Source organism: Diorhabda carinulata, chromosome 1 (assembly GCF_026250575.1).
Source record: "Diorhabda carinulata isolate Delta chromosome 1, icDioCari1.1, whole genome shotgun sequence".
Lineage (NCBI taxonomy): Eukaryota > Metazoa > Arthropoda > Insecta > Coleoptera > Chrysomelidae > Diorhabda > Diorhabda carinulata.
The window spans coordinates 14338378-14366185 of NC_079460.1; the positions used below are offsets into that span (position 1 = coordinate 14338378).

The 27808-nt window shown below is 29.8% G+C and overlaps 2 protein-coding genes across 2 annotated transcripts in view; one reads left to right on the plus strand and one right to left on the minus strand.

Moving 5' to 3' along the window:
* The window catches only part of LOC130890674 (uncharacterized), a 28229-nt gene extending 10919 nt beyond the window's left edge, over positions 1-17310 (plus strand). Inside the window, exons 2-3 of the mRNA XM_057794892.1 lie at positions 12420-12506; positions 14013-17310. Coding sequence (XP_057650875.1) covers positions 12429-12506; positions 14013-15809 — 1875 coding nt within the window. The 5' untranslated portion in view covers positions 12420-12428 and the 3' untranslated portion in view covers positions 15810-17310. The remainder of the gene's footprint in view (positions 1-12419; positions 12507-14012) is intronic.
* A 3921-nt stretch (positions 17311-21231) lies between these two features.
* Positions 21232-27808, minus strand: part of LOC130895442 (putative autophagy-related protein 11) — a 38326-nt gene continuing 31749 nt past the window's right edge. The window contains exons 13-16 of the mRNA XM_057802723.1: positions 27116-27263; positions 24555-25115; positions 22037-22738; positions 21232-21666 (exon numbers count right to left, since the gene is read on the minus strand). Coding sequence (XP_057658706.1) covers positions 21488-21666; positions 22037-22738; positions 24555-25115; positions 27116-27263 — 1590 coding nt within the window. The 3' untranslated portion in view covers positions 21232-21487. The remainder of the gene's footprint in view (positions 21667-22036; positions 22739-24554; positions 25116-27115; positions 27264-27808) is intronic.

Sequence of the window (27808 nt, forward strand, 5' to 3'; positions counted from 1 at the left end):
TTGACCTTTCTTTGATGTCATTACTTCTAGTATTTTAATATTTACTAATCTATCAATCGCTCTTTTGCTTTGGCCTTGAGGTCAGGTGATACAATTCACTGTTGGGCAAATTAGTTTGGATTTTATTATCTCACACTTTAGTGTTGTTCCTTTCGTTCTTGTGTAATTTCCATCATTTCCTCAATGTTTGATAATTATCAGAGCTGTATAGATGGAGATGTGACTGATGACACTAGCTATCATGATTTGCATTTGTTGAATTCCTATTGCATGATTTTTCGAATGTTTACTTTTGTTCTTTAATAGTTTGCTGAAACTCGTTTTCAGATATTTTCGATAGTATTGGAAAATTTTTATAGTAATCAATTCTCTGGTTTTAGAAACTTTTCCAATTCCCTACCAATATGCATTCGCTTATCTGAAAATTATATTTGAAATTGAAAGGATCCTGGATCTCGAAAAAGCCTTTATCGATCATTGTAAATGTTCTAGTTTATGTCAACTAGTATTTGTATTAATTTTTTTTATTAATTGATCTTAGTCCTCCAGGTATATCTTCATATTTATTCGAATGATCAAAGAAGTTCGTGTCGTCTTTCTCGTATAAATCCAGTTAATGGAGTGTTTATAATCTCTAACTCACGTGTCCACCACAAATAAAATAATGCCATTTTCAAGTAACTAAATTACCGTATACTTTATATGAACTGTAAGGCATACTTACAAGAGCTTAAGCTCAATGATGAATCCACATTTATTTCAAAACTACAATCTCATCAACTACTTACAGCACTTGTCACTAAATTACTAGCCTGCTTTTATTCGTAATAATTTTCAACACTTGATTTTTACAAAATTCCGCATCATTGGTTTACAACTACTATTACCACAACAGCGTGCTAGCAAATTACTGTACGAGGGTAGCTACTTATGGTTTGAGATATGGCAACACTGACGTGAATATGACATTGCCATTATTATGTTGGACATGAAGATGCTCAGAACGTATTGTCATATGAGTGCTATTTGAATTGTTAGCAAATACTTGGAACATTTATCCTGGTTATAATATGGAATTAAATCGCGAACATTTTCGTGTGATGAATTTTATGACTTTTGACATGGATTAAAACAACAGCAGTGTGCCAATCTACTCGCTTCGACTTTTGATGATTAAGCACCATCTCAGCAGCCACTGTGTTTTTCGCTGGTTTTCCGAAGTCAGTCGTGATGGCACTTCGCTACATAATAAATTTCTTGAAGGCTCCGAAATCAGCTGTTAGGCTAGAAAACATCGATGCTGTGCGTAAACTAATATTACAAGGTCATCATGTGCCATACCGTGAGATTGAGGCATACTTGGGCATTAATGCCACTCGCATAAATTCAAAATTGCATGAGCATTTGACTGTCAAAAAGATTTATTCGCGTTGGATACCACATAATTTGATAATTGCTAGTGTCGATTGATGTGAAGAAATGCCGAAAAAATGGTCGCCTATTTTTTGGAATAACTGGACACGTCGCCCTCGTTCCATTAGAGTAGCGTTGAACGGCCAATGGTACACCAACTTTTATTTGCCAGAATAGTTCGAAAAAATCAGGAAAACTAATTGTAGAAGACGAATCATTCTCCACCACGACAATGCGAACTGTCACACATCAGTTCAAAGAAAAATATTTTTTATTATATTATATCTTATTCCCGCATATCGTGAATAAATCGCGAAGCTAACCTTTTTTTTCACAAGAAGCGTTTGTTGTATTCAAATCACATGTTTTGGAGGTACCTCAACCGGAATGGAAAAAATGCTTTGACAATTGGTTCACACGCATGCAAAAGTGTATTGATCTTAATAGAGATTATTTTGAAAAACAATGAATCCAGATCCAATCATTTTATTTTTTTATTTCAAAACTGAGTAGCAACCCTCGTAGGCAACACATACATATATATATATATATATATATATATATATATATATATATATATATATATATATATATATATATATATATATATATAAATTTTCTTGATTTTAAGTCTCTTCTGTTTTAGAATTAGTTTTTTTTGATAGTTTTTAAAAGAAAGATAAATTTTAACGTTTCGACTTTTCTTTAAGTCTTTATCAAAATATGATATTGACACTGACAATTTGCTTATTTATATTGATCTATAGATCACCTTCATCATGAGTATCAAAATAAGGATAAAATCAACTGATCAATTTTTCCTTGGTTTCCTCATCTCAAATATATTAAACTATTTTCTTGATGTCACATTATATAAAATTAACAATAACATAAGAACAGAATGGTATACGAAACCAACTTGGTCCTCAAGATATTTAAACTTCAATTAGTGTCATCTTATGTGACAAAAAAGATAAGTAATAATAAGTTTGGTTGATAGATCTATCCAACTGTCAGATCCTGATTTTAGATGCTTAGCTATTCAAAAAGCAAAAACTGCATTGAAATAAAATAATTATCCGGAAAAAATGATAAATAACATATTCAAGAAAAGAATAAACAGATACTACAATCAATTTAAAAACAAAACTGAAACGAAACATCAAAACATAAAACATTTTTCTTTACGATATATACAAGGATTTTCCCAACAATTATCGAATTATTTCAATAAATATGATTTTAGTATACTAATATATTATCCAAATATTTCACTAAATTAAAATCTAAAACAACAAAAAACAAAAGAAGTGATATTGTATATTAAGTGCCTTCTACCAATTGTGACGCTGTCCACATAGTGCAAACATCTCAGTATTTAGAAAATAGACTAAGAGGTCATCAATACGATAAAAAAATAGAACTGCATTAACTAACCATGTAATATAAAAAAAACCTAAATTCAATTATAAAGATTCAAAAATTCTTGAAACGGAATCTAATACACGAAAAAGAGAATTTTTAGAAATGGTTCACATTCATAAGAACGAAAAAGCTATAAATGATAAAATAGATCTAAATAATTTAAGTCAAATTTGTAGTTCTATTTTGTAAATTCTAATAAATTTAATTGATTACTGCTATTTATTTGATATGTGGAAACCAAGGAAAAATTAATTTTTCTTATTGGAACAAAGTTCTAAGTTGATTTTATCCTTATTTTGATATTCATGATGAAGGTGATCTATAGATCAGTATAAATAAGCAAATTGTCACTGTCAATATCATATTTAAACGACTTAAAGGTAAGTCGAAACGTCAAAATTTATCTTTCTTTTAAAAACTAGAATTATATGTATATATGTATATATATGTATATATATATATATATATATATATATATATATATATATATATATATATATATATATATATATATACATCGTTGGTGTACCTACTTTGTCATTTTTATTATAAACTTATAAACTGCCCATATAGGGGATTATACTCATAAATATATGTAAAATACTTCATTGCAGAGCAAACCAGTGTATGTCATAAGAGAATGAATCAAGTAGCTTTTGAATTGAGACCGCGTAATTCTCGCCATATTTAGTTACCAGAGATAATGGACATGTAGTAAGTACATTGGATCTTCATTACTCCTTTTGAAATAGCTGACAAAACGTTCAACTCAAAATGAACGTGTCTAAATCCAGGAGTTTCGATTCTTAACTACAAACTTTTTGTAATTTCTGAACGTAAGTTCCCCACTGAAGCATTAAACAGTAGTGAAGAGTGAAATATTCTGCGTTTAAAGATGTTTGTGTTAAGCAAAATTTATAATTTGTAGTTGTGGTAGCAATAAAAAGCATTTTCAACATTTTTACAGCATATATAATCTATCGACACCAGTAATGTTTTGATAATAATTGTTTTTGCTCTATTTCTTGATCTATTTGCGATATTTCTGTTGGTCATAGCCAGTCCTCGCAATAAAATTTTAAAATTAATAGTATTAAAATAAGTTTGAAAAAAAATTAATAAAGTTAATAAACATACTAATGAGCTCCAAACTCAACCGTTAATAAACAATGATTAAAAAATAGAGTTTCAATATAGAGTAACTGGTCTTCAAAATAGAATTGATGTTATTCAGAATAAAATTAAAGGATTAAAGAGATAATACTTACTCATGCAAATATCGATTATGAAAGGAAGTACTACGAAAATCGTGGAGAACGAAGAAATTTAAGAAGACATCAGACAAGAGCAATGGAACATAACCTAAAAACTGTTGTGAAGGGAGTCAATACTGAAGACACAGATTTGTCAGAAGGAAGACAATATATTGGATAAATTGACAAATCATAAACGCAACAGAACCAAAGACTTTTATAGTCCTAAATCTAAGGTTTCTATCTGCACTCGAAGTCATGAGTCATAATAAGCAAAATATAATTCAGATATTTGCACTTTTTATATACCAAAAATTTAGATTTAAAGTTCAAATTAAATAAAGTGGCTAGTAATAAAAGTTATTATTTTAGTTGTATATTACGAGTATATTGGATAGAGCATATACATCCCTGTTCACTGTTGGCGAGGATTAATGACATAAAAAATACAATTACTTGGAAAAAGTCTCATATATTTGGTGTGACAGAGACCTAGTTGCATCCAGGAATACATGAGCATAGGTTAAATATTGAAGTATTTGCTTTCATCAGAAATGACTACTTGAAAACTAGGACGTGTGGGGATCTTTATTAATAATAATTCATGGGTACATTTAAAAGAAAGTTTGAAATTTGTTGAACAACTTTGGATTAGTATTAATATAAGTAAACAAACTGGTCTATTATACCGCCCTCCTAATTCTTATCAAAATGAATTCCTTCGTAACTTTTAGAATAATCTGATAAATTTTCACAAAGATTTGACAATATTTTTTGTCTGGGAGATTTAAATGTGAATTTGTTGAATATTAATGCCACTTTAAGTAGAAATCTTTTGAAAATTACTGATGTATTCTGTTTAAGACAAATAATATTTGAACCAAGTCATATCTCTAGCAATAGAACATGTTTATACTAACTGTGAAACTTTCGAATCTGGAGTTATTGATTTTGATTTGGAGTTGTTGTTTTGATTTATTGTGTTGTTCAATTTATTAAAATTGAACAAAAAATAACACTGTAAATATTAGAAATTTGTCTAGAATTAAACTGAATACATTTCAAGGTAATCTCCAAGATATAGCTTAGGCCTACATTTATGAAATCGAGCCAATAGATAAAAAAATTAATGTTCCAAATCAAAACATTATAACATTGATAGATAATCATACTTCATTAAAGAAAAAATCATTACTTTCTCGTCTTAAACAACCGCGGATAACACAAAATATTAAACTTATGCAAAATTAAGGGATGAAGCTCTAAGGAAATATAATTAAATAAAATTGATAGGATATTATAATTACTATAAGGAACTAAGGAATTACAGATCGTCCGCGAGAGAAAGGTATACAATTTAAATCTTCAAATTGTGCGTTGGCAAATCTCATAAAAAATATCATCACATAAGTATCACAAAAGCCTCTAGTACTATATTGCACTTATCACTTGCTAAAATCAAATTAATAACTTCTTTGTTAACGAATTGAAAAGTGATTCTCATCCAAATAATGATATTTTAAAGTTTTATGATAACAACGTTAGTTAATCTGTAAACTCGTTAATTATAGTTTCATTCAACAAATAATGTTTTAGTTTAGTTTTAGACATAATTAAGAACATCGAAACAATATATAGTATAGTATATAATAATAGTGACAGCCTGAATATACAGCTCATTATTCTGTCTTGTACAAACATTATAGAATACTTTAAACACATATTTAATGAATGTATTCATCGATATACGAGTAACTTTACAAATATCTGGAAACACACCTTAGGAGTTCTATTACCTAAAATTCACATACGAGGCATAGGTCTTCTCCCCTCAATGTTTAAAATTTTAGAGAAAATTCTAGGAAAGTAAATAATACTTTCTCCAAATCAGTCTGGATTCATATCTGGATATAGTGGCTAAACAGCACTGGCGCACGTATGTAGATTTCTAGGAATTAGGCGGCCATAAGTCGAAATTCCAATAATCGACTAATGACAAACAATTTTTTTCCTGGAATAATCGACTACCTGACGAACAATAGCCAACCCCACACACATCCCTAGACTGCGCGAGCGCGCCGCATTACTAGTCGAAACTTGATTGTCGTACTTACTGCACGTGAAAGTTCTTGAAGCCCTTTTCGTATATCATTTTCTTCGGTGAATATTTTATGTGTCGTGTCATATTTGCTTGTTTAAGTGATGGACACCAATAATATAGGTAAGCCTTTATTAAATTAATATGAAATTGTATTAAATATATCGTCAATAAATGACTTAATGAGCCGTCAATAATACCCTTTCTTAGAAATGTTTTTTCTTTATTTTTCAATTTCAATCGAAAAAAAACTTTACTTCCGCACCTTTCTGAGTTAAATCACCTTAAAATCAGCTACTAGTTTTAAAAATAAATGAGTTTGAAATTTTTTTGACAAAAATAGGTAAAAATCGGATTTTATGCTTTTGTGTTAATATTATTTTTTTATTGTTATAGGTTCACCTGGCTGCTCGGGGGTGGAAATGTTGACTTGTAAATACCTCTTCAATAGAATGAATGAGCAACATTCATTACCGATAAATAAAAAAATTAAATATTTAGAAAATTATTTACTCGTGTGTTATGGGGACACAGAAGAACATGTGATAAAAAAGAAGTTTTCGTATTTTAAATGTGATTTGATTAAGAGGTGGTCTCGGGCGCATAGAATACTTAAAAACTTTTTGGCGGCCAATAATTCTTGGTTGGAAGGAACATTTGAGATCCCCGTAGACACGCATCAAAGGCCAGGACGACCTACCAAATCTTTTACCGAATCTAGCGAAAGAACAAAGAGAAGAAAAACTGAAGGAGTCCGCGCATCTTAACACGAAGAAGTAATTGTTCACGCGGCACAAGTAATTTTACAAACAGAAGGAAAAAGAAACGCGTCTACTGTTTTAAAAGACATTACAAATTCTTCTGCGTCTGCCAATGATTGTGAAAACAGACATTCAGTCTAGTCTAAAGTCTAAAGAAATAGAGCCCCTTACTCCTCTGCAAGCACTGACAATGTTTGTTGAAGCCGATTTGACCAGAAGACAGTACGAAATTATTCGAGCAACGAACAAAAGATTCTATCCACATTATGAATTATTATTGAAGGCCAAAGAAGATTGCTACCCACCCAAGGAGTCATTACGAGTGACGTCTACCTGCGCAGAAGGAAACCTACAATCTTTGTTGGATCACACTGTAACCAGATTATCCCTATTCTTAGGAGAAGTCTTACTTAGACTTGATGCCGTTAAAAGGAACTCGTTACTGCTAATCTGCAAATGGGGTTGTGACGGCTCTCAACAAGCCCAGTTTAAACAAAGACTCTCAAACGAAGATGAATCTGATGCTAATATTTTTATAAGCTCATTTGTGCCTCTACGAATTGTTTGTGGTGAGGATAAAAGTAAAATCGTGTGGCAAAATCCAACTCCATCTTCACCTAGATACTGCCGTCCAATAAGATTTCGTCCGTAGATTCGTAAAAGAATCTACGGACATCACAAAAGAAGAAATCAATTATGTAAAGAATAGTGTAAACTCATTAAACTTGACGAAAGTTGACCTCAATGGAGACAATTTTTTTTTCAACATAGTTTTAAAATGACGGTTGACGGAAAGGTCTGCAATGCAGCTACAAACACTAAATCGACCAACAGATGTTATATATGTGGAGCTACATCAAAAGATTTTAATGATTTAACAAAAAAAAAATGATGTATGCCCTGGAGCTCTTGAATTTGGCCTTTCCGTATTACATGCAAGAATCCGGATATTCGGAAGTGTGCTGCATTTAGCATATAAATTGCCCGTGAAAAAATTTCGCGAGAGACGAACCGAAGAAGAAAAAAATCACTGGGATAAGTTATGACTTGATTATTAGATTAAAAGTGATATTAGAAGCCATATCAAGCGGCCATAATTCACGGAGCTTCAATAATAGAAAATTCGTTGTTGCTGATAGGGCAACTTTCGGAAGAAGTTGCTGAGGCCCGCAATAAACATTTTAGGTCTTATCGCCTAAACTTTGCTCGCAAGTTTTCGAGGGAAGAATGCAACTTAGATATTTATCATAGGTTACTATTAACATCCGACCCATTTATTAGTTCCATGAGAAAGATAAAAAAACCGCTTCAAAATTATTTTTGCCTGAGACAATGCAGCTAGTAATTCCTGCTGAGCCAAACCGACCAATGGAAATTGATGAAAGCGGCGAAAATTTAAATGTAGATGAATAAGTCTCCAATGTATGATTGATTATTTTTAGTGATTATCTATTTAGCTTATGTAACTTTAATATTGTATAACGAATGTAAAGATCCTTTTAATAATATAATATATTCACTTACTTATTAGAACAAAATAAACTTTGTTTTATTTAATAATACATAAATGAAAGTATTACTAAAACGTAGACAGCTGTCCCTCCTTGGGGAAAGCCGTGAGTATGTCATATGTATTTTCAATATAATATTAAAAAACACTTTGAAATCAACTATGATCTCGAATAAAATATTTTTTGATAAAAAATCACAAGTAGGTGCGCCTAACCACCGTGCACCAACAAATTATTTCGATAAGTTATTCCAAACACAGAATTCTTTTTATGTAACTATTTTGTAATATGAATATAACATAAAATAATTTTGGCCACCTAAATCCTGAAAAACGATCTATGTGTGGCGGCTATCACTGATTATATATTTTAATCAATGGATAAAAGTAAAGGGAGTGTACTTGTATCCATTGATTTCTTAACTCCTACCTTATAGATTGATAAGGTTAAGTTAGATAATGTCATGTCTAAAAATTTGACGATACCACAAGGGATTCTTTTAGGTCCCCTCCCCTTTGAAGTGTATAATATATTTAGATAAATTATACATTTCAAACATTCATGCTTACTTTACATATTATGAATAACACATTTATGCCGACGACGATTTATTATTCATTGAAACTTTCTAATATACAAGAAGCTTCAGATAAAATAAATCAATAAATCAACAACGAATGTATTTAAATGTTGACATAAAGACAATGCTGTGTGATTCTTGGGTTTATGTATGTAATATACCTTCACATCCCTAAGAAAAATATAAACGTTATTTTTCATATGAAGAGTCCCTCTTTATATATATATATATATATATATATATATATATATATATATATATATATATATATATATATATATCATAAAGAGAAATTTATAAACGTTATTTTTCATATTTAGTGTCCCTCTTTATAGTCCGGGAGAATTACAAAACTTTTCAGGTCGCTCAATAATTTATTGAGTGATTGTTTAGATAAGTATAGATAAAGATAGTCAGCAGCGTAGAACAATGCATTATAGTCGATATACAACTGATTTAAAAAAAATTACCTCCGATTCATTTCAGGTAGTGTGAAATTAATACAGATGACTCCTTTTATCAATCAATTCATAAAAAAATGTCTGCAATTCAATTAATGGTGATAAGATTGTCAGCAGGGGTGTAAAGGCTGCGGAGTCGCGATTCAATCTCAGGTTCAGGCAGTCAAATGTAAGATTAAGCTGACAATTATTCCACTCTTAACTATTATGTTCACCTTTTTTATCATTTACTACAACTGTCTGTTATTTATTTTAAGTAACGCGTGATTTTATCGGTCTTTATGGAATGTGAAAAATTAAGTCGTTTAAACTGCATAAGAAACTCCACCAACTAACTAATATACCAACGGAACTCAGTGAGTAATAAATCAAATTCAAAACATAAAAACAGAAATACAGAATTATAGTAGATAAGGGTATAAAAATACAATCACAGGCGTCACATATTGGTAATTTACAATCAACAAAAATAATTAAGAGATAACTGATAAATAATAGGTGATTATTAATGGATCAGTAGTAATAATATTAACCCCTTTTTAATACTCGTAGTGAGTTTGTGTCTGGGTGTGGGTTGCGAGTTGAACAGAGTAGGCTTGCAGCATTAAAAATACATGTAGAACATTGGGCTTGCTGGATGAGTTGTTAAAGAGAAAAGCCAGAGAGATAACTCCTTTGAGGAAGAAAAAAGAATTGAGAAAAATCAAGTTACTCGGAAAATCAACTGTACGAATATAAGCTAATATAATAGAAGTCTCAAAAATACTTTAAGAACCAAAACTACAAATTAAAATAAGAAAATAATAAATAGTAATAAAGAGGCATAGAATGGATAGAAAAAGACAGGGAAAAAATAGTTATTAATTATAGATACAGATATTGAAAAATTGTTAAGGGATCGTATTGAAAAATTCTTGAAACATTGAGTCGGCTAAAAAGATAGGTCCCAAAACCCGCCTTATACAGCTAGAAGAGGACAAAAAAAATTTTTGGAGAATAATACTAAACTAAATAATTTGGCTCGAGATAGAATATATATTAATGAAAACTTAACGAAGATAGTGAAAAAGTACAGAAGCTAATAAGAGACTTGGCCAAGACAGAAAAAAAGGGAAACACAAAGTTGTATACAACAAAGAATGGTGAATGGAGAGAAGTGGAAGTGGAACAACGGAGAAGAAAAACACGAAAAAAAAGTAGTTGCAGATTATGTGAAAAACAATGTATAAAAAAGGTTAACGACCCAGAATGAAGAAGGGAATAAATTATCAATAACTAACAAAGAAAAACAACATAAAAACACACAAAAAACTAAATAAAGGACATAACACGGAAAAGTTATGGAAATATGTACATAAAACATTAGAATAATGCTAAGAATAGGAAAGCTGTAAGGGGTTGGCTTGGAATTAAGAAAGTATGCGGAGTACAGGCAACAAGATGGAAGTAATAAGGAATTATAGAAAATGAACAATGTAGCTTTTCCAATACTCAGGTAATGAAATGCAAGGCTAGTATTGAGTAAGTTTCATTGTTTTTGGGTAATTAAGACAAAAAGTACTGAAATTCAGGCTAATAAATGGAAGGCTGGCATATTTAAAAATTTTAGCAAAACCATCCGATCTCTCGGAAATAAATGTATACGGAGCGTAACTGACAACAGTAAAAAGGAGGATAAAGAAAAATTTTATGAAAAAATAAAAGTAGAATAGAGAATATTCAAAAACAAGATACAATATTAATTTTAGGAGATGTCAATGCTTGAATAGGGAAGGAGGAATATCTAAACCAAATAGAAGAAAAAAAAACATACATGATTATGTAATCTAGTACCACAAGTAAAAATGATTATCAGGAGTACTAAGTTTTGGCACCACAAAAATCACAGAATTACCTGGGTATCAATAGGTCAAAATACATGCTCACAAATAGATCACGTGATTGTGAATAGAACAAAACACAAATCAGTAAGATATCAGATCGTACAGAGCAGCATGTGCGGACAAACTACATAATAGATTACTTCAAGGACTTGCTAACTAAACCAAGCACAGAAGAGGACGAGGAACAGGAGGAGAATGATTAAGGAACCTTATCAAAAGAAATGACAATAGAAGAAGTTAAGGAAATCATAAATAAAGTGGAAAAGCACCTGGTAATAATGAAACAAGCATAGAGCATAAAATGATAAATACTGCATTTTCCAAAATAATGTTAAGAGACAAGAATTTTTAACTCATTTAATACATAATTTAAAAACTATCGCCTATTGTTAGGTATTGTTGCGTTTTAATATTTGATATGAAATAAAAATTATACTTCTACTCCAATATGGAGCATATAAAATGGAAAACTACTCCATTAAATGATGCATTTTGCTTATTTACAATTATGCACACAATTATGTCAGCTGAATATTTGTAGAGATGGATAATCAAACAATTATTTGTATAATAAATGAACCAATTATAGAAGTAAATTTACAAAATCAGGAAATTCTATTAATCTCATATTTCAGACGTACATAAGTGCAAAATCAAATTTAAGCAAAATTATTTTTTTAATGATAACAAAAGTATAGCTTAGTTAAAAATGATAAAATAGAATAAAAAAATACAAAGTGAATAGAATATTGGCATCAGCATAAGAAACGTCTGCGGCTTTTCCAATAAAATTGTTAGGAAGTAACTGATAGTGAATAAATTTCTATATAAGTTTTAATGATTAAAGATTCATTATATATAGTATTTTTACACGAATGTGATTAAAAAACAATTTATGCTAAAATGCTAAAATATTGATATTATTTGATTTCGTTATCCAATTCATATCTATAAATACCATAGTACTACCGAATGAAATAATATATATTTTTATAAATTTCTTTAATTTCTTATTTTTATATTATTCGTTACAGAAAATCTCTATGAACGCTGCTACAATAAACATCATGTCAAGATCACCAAACATTCTAGGATTCCTGGTAGTTCTACTTACACTGAGAGTAAGATATTTTTCAATATCAATGTGATCAATAGCTATTGTTGATATAACCATAAATCACACTGTATATACATATACACACGGCAAACCTAGTGGCCTTCGAGATCTCTCACTTCCATATTTTCCACAGTCCTCGCTGTTTTGTTTATTTATAAGTCCTTGACCACCATATTCCTCAGATCTTTTTGAAGTTTGTAAACCATATTTTTTGAGTATAATTATCCCTTTCTTACTTTCTTTAGACCCATATATTATCCTGCATTGTGGCTAGATGTACTAGCTATTTAACATAGATGCGAATAATAAAAATACACAAAACTAGGAAACTACAAGAAAAATGGTATAAATTTGAATATCATCTTCCTGTTTTCATCGAACTTAATTCTGTAAATTCCTGTTTTTTTGATAAACAATTCATTTCAATTCAGCTCAATATGCACCAGAAGATGAAAGCGTAAGGGTGTTAACAATCAGAAGATGTTTTACTGGAATTAGGTTACACAGGTTAGGTAGGTTAGTGGGTTTGATGAGATACTTTGAAAAGTAAAAGACACAAAACCTGTTATAGTCCGGGAGCCAGCTGCATATTTTGAATAGTCATACCATTGCATCCAATTCTGCTTGTGCTGACAGAACTCACCTTAGGAGTGATCGTAATGACGTTCAGCTGGTGAGGTAGTTACGGGTCCGTTTGATCCAGGTGTAATAAACTCCGTAAATTTAACTCATTATGGGATGGCTCAAACTGAATAATATGGTAGATTATATTGTATATTGAACAAAAAAAGCCTTCAGCTGCATGTAGGGTGAAGGAAAGTCCTTCAGCTGATACGCGCGCGTAGGTACATTGGTATCAGCGTTGATCGCATAACTGAAATACTTTCTACCCGTGAACGAAAAAAATAAATACATACATTAAAATAATAGATATCAGGGTGAAATTAGAATATCCGATAATTTAGGGTGTATTTAACAACAATAAAACATTCAGCTGGCAATTCACGGGTATTTCAGCCGACAGATGATATAAATAGAATTCTAGTACTATTTCCGAAAAATTATTATAAAAAACGTTCTGATTAATACATTATTAGTTGACATGAAAATTTTATTTCAAACAGGGACGATTTTGAACGTATACAATACATTTGGATAAATAATATATGCATTTCATGTTTTACTAAAATGCGTAGTAGATTAATGATAAGTAGTACATACTTGAAAACGTCTTGTATTTCTACTTAAAAAATATATTTTCATAAAATATTTTTACTAATAAGTGAAAATTTTATTTAAAATTCAAACGGGTTATTTGTAAATAATAATTTGTTGTTACACAATACGTTTTTATCTTCATAATATATACTTCAAATTCTAGTGTAAAATTGATGAGTTATATTAATGATTTCCATTTTATTACTCGTTTATATACTGGTACCCGCTTATTTTTTGTTATGCATGTTATGAAATAGAAATTTTCACTAATGAATATATTATTAATTTCTAGGAAATTCATTGTGATGCTCCACTTTCGGATTCGGCATCATTACCTCTTGAACATAGAGCCGTCTACGGCCCACCTTTGTCTGGTCCCGGTTACCTTCCTACAGGATTGTTGAGTCCGGGGGGAGGAGGGGGTGGAGGAGATCCAAATGAGGACCCATGGCCATTAACTACACCGGAAAAACCCCAAATAAAACATTTACAAGTGCAGTGCGAAAAAACTCATATGCGTGTAAATATGGAATTCGACCGTCCTTTTTATGGAATGATTTTCTCTAAAGGTTTTTATAGCGATTCTCATTGTGTTCATTTGAAACCAGGCACAGGTCATTTAAGTGCTACATTCGAAATCTTTTTAAATAGTTGTGGCATGAGCTCTTCGGTCAATCATAATGCTGCTAGTTACGGTGGTGCTACGCCTAGTGGCAGTTATGTAGAAAATACAATAATTATTCAGTACGATCCTTACGTACAGGAAGTCTGGGATCAGGCTCGTAAATTGAGATGTACGTGGTATGATTTTTATGAAAAAGCTGTTACGTTTAGACCGTTTCAAGTTGACGTGTTACATGCAATTACCGCTAATTTTCTGGGTGACAACTTACAGTGTTGGATGCAAATTCAAGTAGGAAAAGGGCCTTGGGCGTCAGAAGTATCTGGTATTGTTAAAATTGGACAAACCATGACGATGGTATTAGCGATAAAAGATGATGAAAATAAATTTGATATGTTAGTAAGAAACTGCGTAGCTCATGATGGAAAAAGAGCGCCTATTCAACTTGTTGACCAATATGGATGTGTAGTAAGACCTAAAATTATGAGTAAATTCCAAAAAATCAAGAACTTTGGGCCATCTGCTTCTGTTGTATCGTTTGCTTATTTCCAAGCATTTAAATTTCCTGACTCTATGAATGTACATTTCCAGTGTGTTATCCAAGTATGTAGACATAGTTGTCCTGAGCCAAAATGCGGATATGGTTTAGGTTTAAGCACTGAATATGGTCCTCCTCCTGTATCAAACGCCTTAGGTGGAGATTTTGGAACTCATTCTGGATTGAATAACGAATATGAATCTCCACCACCTAGTGAATACGGATTACCTCCTGCTTTCCCAGATCCTAGGCACCCAGCTGGCCCTACTGGTGCTTATTCTGAACAAAATACAGATGTAGTGCCGCCTCCACAAGCTCAAACATCTTCCTCATCGACTTCTAATCCACCAAATCTTTCTTCACCTGCACCTCAAGTTCTAGGACAAACTGGTGCAGATTTTCACTTACCTCCTCCACCTCTAGGGCATCACGGTATTTACAATACAGTGAAGAGAAAGAGTAGCATTGCTGAGGAATTTGAAGGTAATTTGGCTACATTGGGAGGCAGGCCTAGATTGATTGAGAATCCACCTAGTGAACTTCAAGGAGTGAGAAAACGGCGCAGTCCAGAAACATTATCTGTTATTGTGAGCCACGTATACAAACGTGAAGCTCAAGAGATGACTGACGTTAATACTAGTCGAATAATTCAAGTAGTGGCACCAGGAGACGTGAATTTTGCTCTGAATTCTGCACAAAGCAACGAAACGGTAGTAATACAATCTACTTCGTCTCAAGATTCCGAGACCATATGCATGTCTGTTCCAAGCTTTGTTGCAGGATTGGTAATGTTGTTGCTTGCTCTTATTGTGGCTAGTCTTGTCGCAGCTTTCTTATTTGTACGGGTACGTGCAATCGACAAAAAAGGAATTGGTCAATATTTTAGTGGAGGATATGACAATGCGGAGTTTGTGAAAGTCTCTAATTGAAAACAGATCTTGTAAGTAAATCAACAAGAAAAGTTCTTCGGGTACAAAAGAAATCCTAGAAATGTAATATTGTAAAATAAAAATATCAAACTGCTGGGGTCAAACAATAATTTTTAAATAAGTTTGTTTTGTTTAAAGGATAACTTATTCTGAGCTATTAGTTTGTCATTTATATTCAGATTAGAGACCTCAAATATTTAATTATTAGATTTGTAATTGCTGTGTTTTAAAATTTCCAAAGATTTATCACGTGATAAAACATGAAAAGTTAAAGTAGATGCAGTGTGACAATCTTTTTTAAGTCGCAATTTCATTAAAAATTCCTGGTTCTTATGAAGCATTTACATCAACTTAAATTAACTCAATTAAAGTATACATAATAAATATACACTTTTCATTTTCATACACATTTACAATTCAAATGAGAAACTTTGTTGAAAAATCAAAAACAAGAAAATAAATTTCTCTTTTGTTAAATTCCAAGTCGTGAGAAACAACTCTTTTTATTTGGTTCCGTTTTAAAGACCTGTACATAGAATTAGATGGAGACAGATGAACAGTGCTTGAAAAAATTAGTTTTTGAAGAGAAAAATAAGAGTATCGATTTGGACATCAGTATTGGCTTTGAATGGTAACCTATTTCAGAATCCTACGTACTTATCAAGCAGTTAATGCTCAATATGTTTTCTCACGAATTGATTTTAGGTACGAAATAGGTAACTTTTCCTCCCACCATATAGCCATTTTATTATCAATATTTATTCATCTCATTTTCTAAATGGTACATGATAAAAAAAACATGCGAATAAATCAAGTCCCATTGTTATTTCTATCATGTTCTAAAATCATTTGTGTTAGCAAGAGCATTAATAATCTGCTCTTGGCAACATGAACTATTTCTAGTTGTAGTAAATTATTTATATTATATTAAGTAGTATTTATGTAATAAAAATCAATCAATCATAATATTTGCGCCCACTAAAATATAAGGGTTTGTTACATGACAATTCGAATGTTAGCCCTGCTTTAATATGTTGTCGTCCGTTCACAAAAGCTAACCAATTTCATAGAACATCCTAGTCTTATAGCTCATAGTACATGTTACAAATAAAAATTCAACTATATACTCAAAACAGAAGTGTGAATATTTTTTATTCTATTTTACCAGATTTTTTAAGGTTATTTTCTCTCATATGGTAAGTTTACCACCCTCTAGTTGGGAAAAGCATTTAGCCCTTCGTCAACAATATTATTTGTGTACCATCTACTATATGTAACAAAACTATTTGATTTTCAAGATGGGATAATATATGATTAATTAAAAGGTATTTGGAACATTTATATTTCCCGTCTTTTTTAAGTGTCATAATGTACTTTTCTATTTTGAAAGTTTATAGAAATTGTTAACTTAGAGAAACTGACTTCGAAAAATCTGCAATTTTGGTTGTCTGAAAATTTTTAGAGTATAAAATATTTAAGTGGAATAAATTGTTAAGTTAAATCAAATTCTATTCATTGAATCCCTTTCATTCATTTATAACATAACTACATGGTGTACTATATTGTTAATACAAATAGTGAACAACAAATTCATTTAAACCACACAAGGAAATTTCTTGCAAATCGTTCTCAGATTAATTATAAACTCTCGACTTTGAATATGCTGATTGTATCAATATTCGACCTCTGATAACCAAAATAATTATAATCATTTACATTCCCATCAATTTAAAAGTTGAGAAATAAACGCGTTCACTAATGTATTAATCATTATTAGAAAATAATGATTATGTTATCAATAACTACAATTATTTTAATTTAAATTAGTTATTGATAAATATTTATAATCGAAGTAGGTGACAAAATGTTGGATACCATTTATAGGAATATTCTTTGGGTTTGTATTTCTCTGAGCTCAATCATCATCACTTAGAAGTAAATGTGAATATAGGCATTGTATTCTTACACCATATCCATGAACTATACAAATATATAGATATATTAATGAATGTTAAAAAAAAATAAGTTTCCACTATCTTAATATATAAATGCTTCTAAATATTCTTGATTTTAGGTCTCTTCTGTTTTAAAATTAGTTTTTTTAAATAATTTTTGAAAGATTGATTATTAAAAAAGAAACTAATTTTAAAACAGAAGAGACCTAAAATCAAGAACAATAAGAAGCATTAATATATCCAAAGGTATAAGAAATTGAAGAAATATTAATATATAGAGTTGAAATGGGACATATTGACATGTTCAAATATTTAAATTCAGTTCTTAAAACCTAAAACAAATTAATAGATAATTTTTCATATACAGAAATACCTAAGGTATACAATTTTAATTAACTGGTATAGGAAACCTAAAAGTTTGGAAGATATATTATCATTCATATCACTCACATCACACTAAGATTAATTTAATAAAACAGATGAAAGGGTCCTTCAAATCACAAATCCAATTTTTCATCTTATGAGAACTCATATCATACATATATTCTGAAACGAGTTCTATAAAACACATATGACAGTCGTTTCGACATCATGCCGATCACCTTCAAACGTCAATCCAGTCATTTTTATCTTACCTATTTATATACCTTTACCACATCAAATCAGTTACTTCTAAAATTTTCGAAATCTTTAAACAACATAATACTAAGATAGCCTAAAGTCAAATCGTTAATATTCAATATATTTTTACTAAAATAAAACACCATCACCACCACCACCAAACACAATAAAAATAAATAAAACACCAATAAAGTTTATGAAAAAATGTGACTTCATATTTAAAAATTTTTATTGTTTGCTCTTCAAGTTATCCCATCTGCGCTACATTGCTGGATTTGTTTTGTTTAACAATTTGATTTTCATGTAAGAAATAAATAGAATTAAGGGTTAGTTCCATCTAGAGGGATATCAGTATATTTTTTAATATCATTCCATTTTGTTTTTATTATTTTTGAAGCTAAAGAAGTGGGTATATTTATGTATAGAGAGACAACATCCAGAGAAATTAATATATAATCTTCCGGGATTTGTACGTTTTTTATCTCTTCTTCAAAATGGAAAGAATCTTTTATATAGCGTCTTATTTGCGATTTTTTTCAAAATGCTAGATAAATATAATACATGAAATTGTTGGTCTTAGTGGAATATTTTCTTCATGAAGCTTTGGCAAACCAGACATTTTTGGTGATAAGGCATTACGAATTTTGAGTATTTTTGCAATGTCTGGAGCTATATATTCATTTTTTCCCATGAATCTATTAATTTATTATTCTTTTTGTTGGATCTGATTTCCTTAGTATGTAGGTTTTTTATCATCAAGTAGGTTTCTCATTTTTTTTAAAATAGAAGGTGCAATATACTTGAACGAATTGTACTTTTACTCATTGTTTTATAAGATATTACTTTTAGTTTTGAAAAAAAACCGAAACGTCAATAAAATGTCTAAGTAGCAATTAATACAGTTTCAAATCATATTTTGATAAACACTGAAAGTAGTCGAAACATAAAATTTTTATCAAGGGAGACCTAAAATCAAGACGTTTTAGAAACATAATCATGAGGTCTAAGAAATAATAAATGTTATTTTAGGTCTTTAAAAGAAAGATAAAAATTGACGTTTTGACTTATTTCCGAAACCTTTAAATCAAGAACATTTAGAAGATAAATACCTATACTTTCTTATTTTAAATGCAACTTCCTCTATATTTTTTATTTTCTGGATTCTTCAGAAAATTCTAAATAGAATTCATGTACAAACTATATTGCATTGTTTCGGAAATAGAGTTTTCATATTTATTATAAAAATTACCATGAAAAAAAAATTATTTTATTTCACAAATACACTACATTACACTAAAAAACAAATAAGTAAAAAAACATTTAAATATGTAGGAAATATTTAAAATGCACGCCAAAAACGTTTCAGCAATATGCAGAATAGAAATGTCCTCTAACAATACCTAAAATCTGAGGCGTGACTGATCTAATCTCAAGCGTGACTCGTCTTTTTAAGTAATCTAAGTTGAAAGGTTTAGTATTATATACAATACTTTGGACATATCACCATAAAAAGAAGTCTAATTTCATCAGATCAGATTTTACTGATTATTCCATCGATCCACGTCTCCCTATCTACCGGTTTAGAAAAATTTGGTTAAGTTCAGTATACGGGAATAGTATATAAATTTGGCAAAGTTGAAACATTATTTTGAAACAGTTCCAAATATTTATCTCCATTCAAGTTGTTATCAATGGAAAAGGTATCTAAGATATGATTTCAACAATTCCTGTCGACACATTGACTTCTCAGGATATTGCGTATGTTCTTTTTCTATCCAGTGAGGAATTTCAGACAAAAAACTGAGGTCTCTTCTAATTGGATCATATTGTTATCATTTGCCATCATTTTTATTTTCTTTTAATATTCTAATAAACGATAGGTGGATAACGACCAGAATTTGTGAGTTTTCTTGAAACTCAAGTATAATATCCAATTTGGTATCATAACTTCTGCATTGGCAGTCACTTTTCTATTTGTGTAACCCGACCAAGCTCGCGAAACTGCTGTTTTATTCTGCTATTGTTCCTTGCGATATAGGCGGCAAATTTGAAAATATTTTGTGAAATAAACAAGCAACTTCCATTTGTGCCCGTGTGTTATCTCCACAACCAATCATTAGCAGAATAGTTATTTTGTGCATTTCTGTTAAATGAACCATTTTTCTAATATTATTATGTACAAATACCAAATTCTAAACAACAATAGCAATGACACTGATCACTACTGCGATACAGATAAACCAATTTTTCTTTATTAGGTTTGAAATAAAATAATTTTCTTTTCTTAATGTCGATTTTGGTAATGCTTATGAAAATACTTAATATTTCCGAAACAGTTAAAAATAGGTATACAACATTGAACATGAATTATATCTAGAATATTCTGAAGAAACTAAAAAATGAATAGGGGATTGCATTCAAATTAAGAAAGATGGTATTTGCCCCTGTCATAAGAAACAAACTGTATGATTTTTTTGAAATGTGCTTTTAGAAATAAAAATCGACGTGTCCAAACGTTTTTCCAATCACATCCTCATTTATTTATTAAAGAATTTGTTCCATTAGGAAATTTTAATGTATTAATAATTTTCCACAAACATGTAGAATACTGGTATTCGGATGAGAAAATTGTAGAATTTTGTTTTGTTATCCTGAAGAAAGAAAAGAACTTCTAAATTATGTAAACAAATACACACATGCACACATACAGTTTTTGATTGTTTTTTATGTAGACATTATCAACAAATTGATAAAAAATGATAAAAACGTTATTATATAGAAACAGGTCATATAACAAATATAGTTTTATATAATAAAAAATAGTTTGAACATGAAAATTTTCATCATTTTTATAATAAATATTTTTATTTCATTTTGAAAATAAAAGATGAAATACAACAACTTTCAGTGATATAATTTTGCTTAAAGCATGTGGGTCCAAGAAACGAGAAAGAAGTAAAAATCTAACTAAAAATAATTACATCAGATATTCAATACAAGATTTTCATATTAATAATATAAATACAGCAAATAACCAAAAAATAAAATAATAAATTATCACATCTTCTTGATAAAAAACTTTCCTTTGTCACTCAAGGCAACTCAAATAAAATTAGCATCAGTTTTTTTCTTCACCACTATATCAGCCACATTCAAATGAGCAACTTTTTCTTTCCTTTTAGGCGGCACAGATTGCTGACAAAAGCGCTTAAACGCTTCTAATTCCAATTCTTCTGCATCCATATCATCTTCTAATACATCTTTGGGCGTAAAAACACTTTCTGGAAAAAGTTAAGCATATAATAATGTGATGTGTGGTTTGTTAACACAACATATGTTAAATGTCTTCTAAGGGGAATATTAAACAACGTATAATGGGAACTACGCTTCCCATCAAATTTATAATATCAACTAAAATTACTTGGAAGGCATAGTGCAAAATAAAGAAAAAAATTGAATAATTTGTTCATAATTGTTATTAAATTATACGGAAATAACATTATTTTTAATCAATAGAATTTAAACATGTTCTTATAGTTCAAACAACAAATATCTAAAATTGCGGCAACATATATCTTCACTTAAGTTTTCATGGAAAATTTTCTTTTCAAAATTACACACACATAAAATATAATATGTAGCTTTACTAACCATATAGCCAATCATCCTTGTCTAAACTGAATTTATCACCACCATTTGATGCTGGTATGATGGAAACTTGGGCAGTTTCACAAGATTTACTCACTTCAGGTTCAGATTTTTTACTCTTCTTATCTACTTTGGTTATTTCTATTCCAGGTAATCCAGAAAGAATTTCTTGAGCATTAAAGGCAGAGATTACATCATCTGCCGATCCTTGCGATTGATTGAGCACATGGGATCTAACAGAAGATTCTTGAAATTGAGGGATTGAAGTCAAAGGTGTGGGATTTACAGATCTTCCATTGGATAGAGACTGATGTAAACGAGTACTTCGAATAGTTACCATACCATTTTCATTAGTAAAAATTGCAGCAGGCGTACAATTGTCCACATTTTTATCAAAACATTGGTTTTGTTGAGGTTGCTGATATGACTGAAATATCGGATTCTTTAATGTTATCATTTTTTTATCATCATTTGGAGGTGTACAAGAAGTACCCTCAAGTTTCTTATTCTTCTTTTTCTTCTTCTTCGCATTTTTACTCAATTTTGATATCACTGTATTCGGTTTTTGTTGAATTAATTTTTCAGTATCTACTACTATAACTCCTGACTTTCCAACATTTATTGTGGGTCCATTTTGGCCCTCCTTATTTTCTGCTTTATTATTATAACCTAATACTGGTGCTTCTACTTTTGTTATTGTGATACCTATAATATATCAAGAGAATATAAATTAATATTAAGTAATTAACATATTGGAACTACATACATATATTCTCTTAATTTTAGATGCATTTAAATAAATAACATTTTGATGCTAAGGATCCGTGAAATACCTTTCCTGTTTCATGGATACTATTAATCATAAAGACTTGCAGCAAAATTCACTAGTTAGATCGAAATTTGAAAAATATAATTATAAATTTGGTTCAAATTGTATAGATCTTTTGTATCATTTAGATATTTCTCATTTTTATGTACATGAACTATTGCCAATGATTTCATTTTTCTAGTATTCGACTCGTTTCATCTCGTTTCTAAATCTTGAGATAATATTTAATCTTTTCTTTTTTGGTACCTACATCAGATTTTAGTTCTTGCACGTGGCCAGATAAGTATGCGGAGTGCTGTATATTTAAAGCATTTATTCAAGGGAGACTTACTTACTTACTACTTATTTTTAGATTTCTCAGATTATCGTCAACTTTAAACTATTTTGTCAAAATTTGTTTATAGAATTATATAATTTTAAAAAAATAAATGCATTCTTAGTTACATATAATTGAAATAAAATCGTGTAAGAGCATAACAATCAATAATAATACGCAAATGCAATTTAGTAAAGAGTAGGATGTAGAAGAAACACAAACGCCTGAAAATCAATCACCAAAATAAAACTGATATAGTATGATTCATGTTCGTTACTTAAAAAGTGATGCTTCAAAACTATAAAAACCCCTTTTGCAAATGATAAAGCTACCTTGTTGTGAAGAGAGAAATGTCTTGCCGATTGAGTATATCAGGTACCACTATCTAAACATTTTAAATGATCATAGATAGGTTTTTATGTGCTATTACGAATGCGGCATAATATATTTTTGCAACAAGACGGTCTGATTCCTTAGTTATCCTAATCCTCAAACATCACATGTTTGTACTTCTATCTATGGGACAGGTTGAAAAATATAATCCCAAATTCCACAAACAACAAGATACGTCATGAAAATACGAATCCAAGAGACCTTTCATGGCCTGTAAAAAGGCAAAAATTCAAGCTGTCTTTTTTGTGTTTTTTTTTATTTGGAATTTAATTGAAACAAAATACAAATAAATAAACAATACTCGAATAACGAAAATTTGATTTTCATATAATTTAGAAGAAGCTGTTACACCAGTATTGTTTATTTATTTGTATTTTGTTTCAATTAAACTTTAAATAATAAAGAAAAAGATGATAACAAAATGATCAAACATGAAACAAAAAATTTATTGGACCTACTTTTGTGTGAATATTACATCAGCTTGAATTTTTGCCTTTTACTGGTCATGAAGTCTTCGCCAATTAAGACTGCTGAAATATTATGGTAGTGTATTAAGTTCTTTATGAGTTATTCAAAATATGGTTATTATTTGAAAGAGGAAGTAGCTATTTTCCTGGCCAGTGCTCTGACGAATATCGAATTACATATCTTACGAAGAACGTGACATCTATTGACCTTTTTGTTGATCTCACCATCTCACTATCTTATTTGCAGGCTTTAATTTGAACTGAAGAATACACCAGCCAGCTACCAAGGAAATTTGGTTAGTGTAATTGAATAAGAACCAGCAGACACACTAGGGCTCATTATACAACGTGTCTCTAATATATTAAAATGTAACTATCCTCGGCTAGGACATAAATTATTTATATAATTGTTGGACTAATATCTATCTAGGATGAAATATTTTGGGTAATCAGCAGGAAAAAAAATATGCGAAGTATCAAATTAAAAAATGGTTATAACGTGAAAAGAGCATTTACCTGGTGGTAAACATAAAATAGGCAGAGGCATATCATTCTGATGGAGACTGGGATTTGTATTACTTTGTTTCATAATCTTGTCATCTACTTTCTTAGAGTTATTTTCTAGAGATTTTTTGTTAGCTGCGTTATTGCTTTGTTGATTTTTATTCATTTCGACAGAGACTGTTACTTTAAGTTCTTTTGAAACAACTTCTGGTGCTGCTGGCTCTGTAGATTTTTGTTTTGGTTGCTTTTTTTGCGTCTTCCTTTTTTTAAGTGCCTTATTTGTTTTGGTATCAACCACTTCATTTGATTTATTACTAGTATTGTCGGCTCCATTGACAAGAGTATAAAGAAGTTTGTCTTGATCTGGAGTGGAGCCCTTCAAAGTAATTGTTACTGTTGGAGTGCTACAACCATTTTCAACTACTCTTTTAATTGTTACCATGGCTGGTATGGTTTCCTCGATCACGCGTGATTTTTCTTCTGGTGATTCAACTTCGAGTCTTTGTTGTTGTGCCAATTTCCTTTTTTCAGTTTGTCTTTCTTTTTTAGACTTCTTCTTTAGTTCTTTTAGAGCTAAAAAAACAAAAAAGAAATTTGATTACAAATTGATTCAATAAAGTAATGAGCAATAGTACATATTATATAACTCTAATTGATAAATAGCAGTATTAAAGTAAAACCAGCACTAATTAGTAGTTTGAAAGTTGATAAACTCTATTCATACAAATAGACAGACATTGAATCAAATTTAATTAATTTATCAAAAGATAGCGTACTTTGCATGAATAAAAATTTAATTATTACCAAATATCTCATCATATAATTCTTGCAAACATTGAGAATATTGCCAAATACTAGGATAATTCATTAATTAAAAGAAATAATGAAGGATAACAAAGAAAAAATATAACAAAATGTATTAAAGAGCAATATTGATTAATTTTAATAGAGCTATAAATTTTACTACTACTACTGATTATTTAGGTCTTTTTTATAATTTATAGCTTTTTTGTTCTTATATAATTTGATTGATTAAGACTGCTACATATTGAGATGTAAGGATTGGGGAAAAATTAATTTTTCTCATTATAACAAATTTCTATTTTCATTTTATTCTTATTTTGATGTTCATGATGTAGATAATCTCATGATTAATACAAATACCCAAATTGTCAGTGTCAATATCATATTTTGATAAAGAAAAGTCGAAACGTAAAATTTTATCTTTCCTCTTATTTCTTAGACCTTTTGATATGTTTATGTTTCTAAATATTCTTGATTTTAGGTCTCTTCTGTTTCACAATTAGTTTTTTTAATTATTTTTGAAAGATAGATAAAAATTGACGTTTCGACTAATTTTAAGTCTCTATCTAAATATGATATTGACATTGACAATTTGCGTATTTATATTGATCAATAGATCCCATTCATCATGAATATCAAAATTAGAACTTTGTTCTAATGAGAAAAATTAATTTTATCTTGGTCATTACATCTCAAATATATAGCACTAATCAATTAAATTATTTGTAGTTTTATTAGAATTTACAAAATAGAGCTATAAAGTATTACCTACATTATTTAGATCTTTTTTATCATTTATAGCTTTTTCGTTCTTACGAATGTGAACCATTTATAAAAATTCTCTTTTCCGTTTATAGAATTCCGTTTCAAGAATTTTTGAATCTAACGAAATAAATACATATTCATTAGGAATTTTGATACTTTTAATTTTTTTCTTTGAAATCCTATGCGTTTTTGATATAGTATTTGTTTTGACATAAAATTTTTTTCAAATAATTAGATAATGGGGTGAGAGGAGTTTGAATACTTGAAACAATCGGTCGAAGGGGAATGTCAGGTTTCTTTGTATGAATATGTATTTATTTCGTTAGATGTAGTTTCTTTATATACAAATATTTCTATTACAATTGTGAAAATTATATTAATGAAAAAATGGGACAAAAGAATATTCAGAAATACCTTTAAATAAATTTATAAAAGCTATACAACTCACACTTACAACAACATATCAATATCATATTTTGATAAAGACTCAAAATTAGTCAAAATGCCAATTTTTTATCAATCTTTCGAATATTATTTAAAAAAACTATATTTAAAACAGAAGAAGAGACCTATAATCAAGAACATTTAATATATATTTGATTTTGAAAGTTTCGTCTACCACTTTGAAGCCATTATGAAGAGAGTCGTGGGGATAGGGTAGTTATTCATTCATTTGTAAGAGATCCCATTCCGTGGTCAGCCTACTACTAAACAAAAGTTGAAAAGTAATTATGCTTTGGTAATAATTTTTTTAGCTTTTCATTTCCTTGGTGAAATGCCAAGTAGTAGGCAGATTTAGGCATTGAAATCACTAAAAAGAGGTGATTTGTTGCTTGGAGTAGGCAGAATGAGACCACGGAATCGGATCACTTCTTGATCATATAAAACAAGTACTTAATTAATGAGATATTTGAGAAAAATATATACATTTATCTGTCAATATACAAGTTTTGAAGTTTTTAAATACTCATTAACAAAAACATTTCATCATAAATACTTTTTACCTTTAGTAGCAGCAGCTTCCGCGGCAGCCTTAGATGTTTCCTTCTCAGCTTGTTTCCTTGCATGCTCCCTCTTTCTCTCAGCTTCTTTCCATTTAATTTCTTGCTCATGTCTCTTTTGTTCTTCTTCAGCTTTAATCCTTTCTTCCTCCTCGAAAATTCAATACAAAATTATTTAAAGTAATATAGTAGAATATTTGTAAAAATTATAAGATATATTTTGGTTTTAAAATAGTACACTAAAAACCGGTTATAACGACGGCCAAGTGACTGTGTGAGTGATATTAATTCTTACTAATCGGATGCCATACTAAACGAAAAGACATTTTTCTTTTTTATCAATCTCATTTTAATGTGTTTATTAAAATTTGGGCGACTAGCAAATAAAAATATTTGAATTAAAATATTCATTTATTTCACATACGTATGCACATAACAAAGAATGAAAAAAGCTAGTATCACTTTCAAAAATCAACATATGTACTACATAATGTGCCGGTCTTTATGATCTACATACACATATATATTACATGTACCTAACTAATAACGAAGCACCTAGTGCAAAAAGTCTTCAATTTTTCATTGGTTTCCATTTTTGTTTCTATAGTAAAAAATAAGTACGGCATTATGCAAACAAACATTTAGCACTTCTGTAGCTTTTATAGCTTTATAGACACTCAGAGTGGTACAATTTTC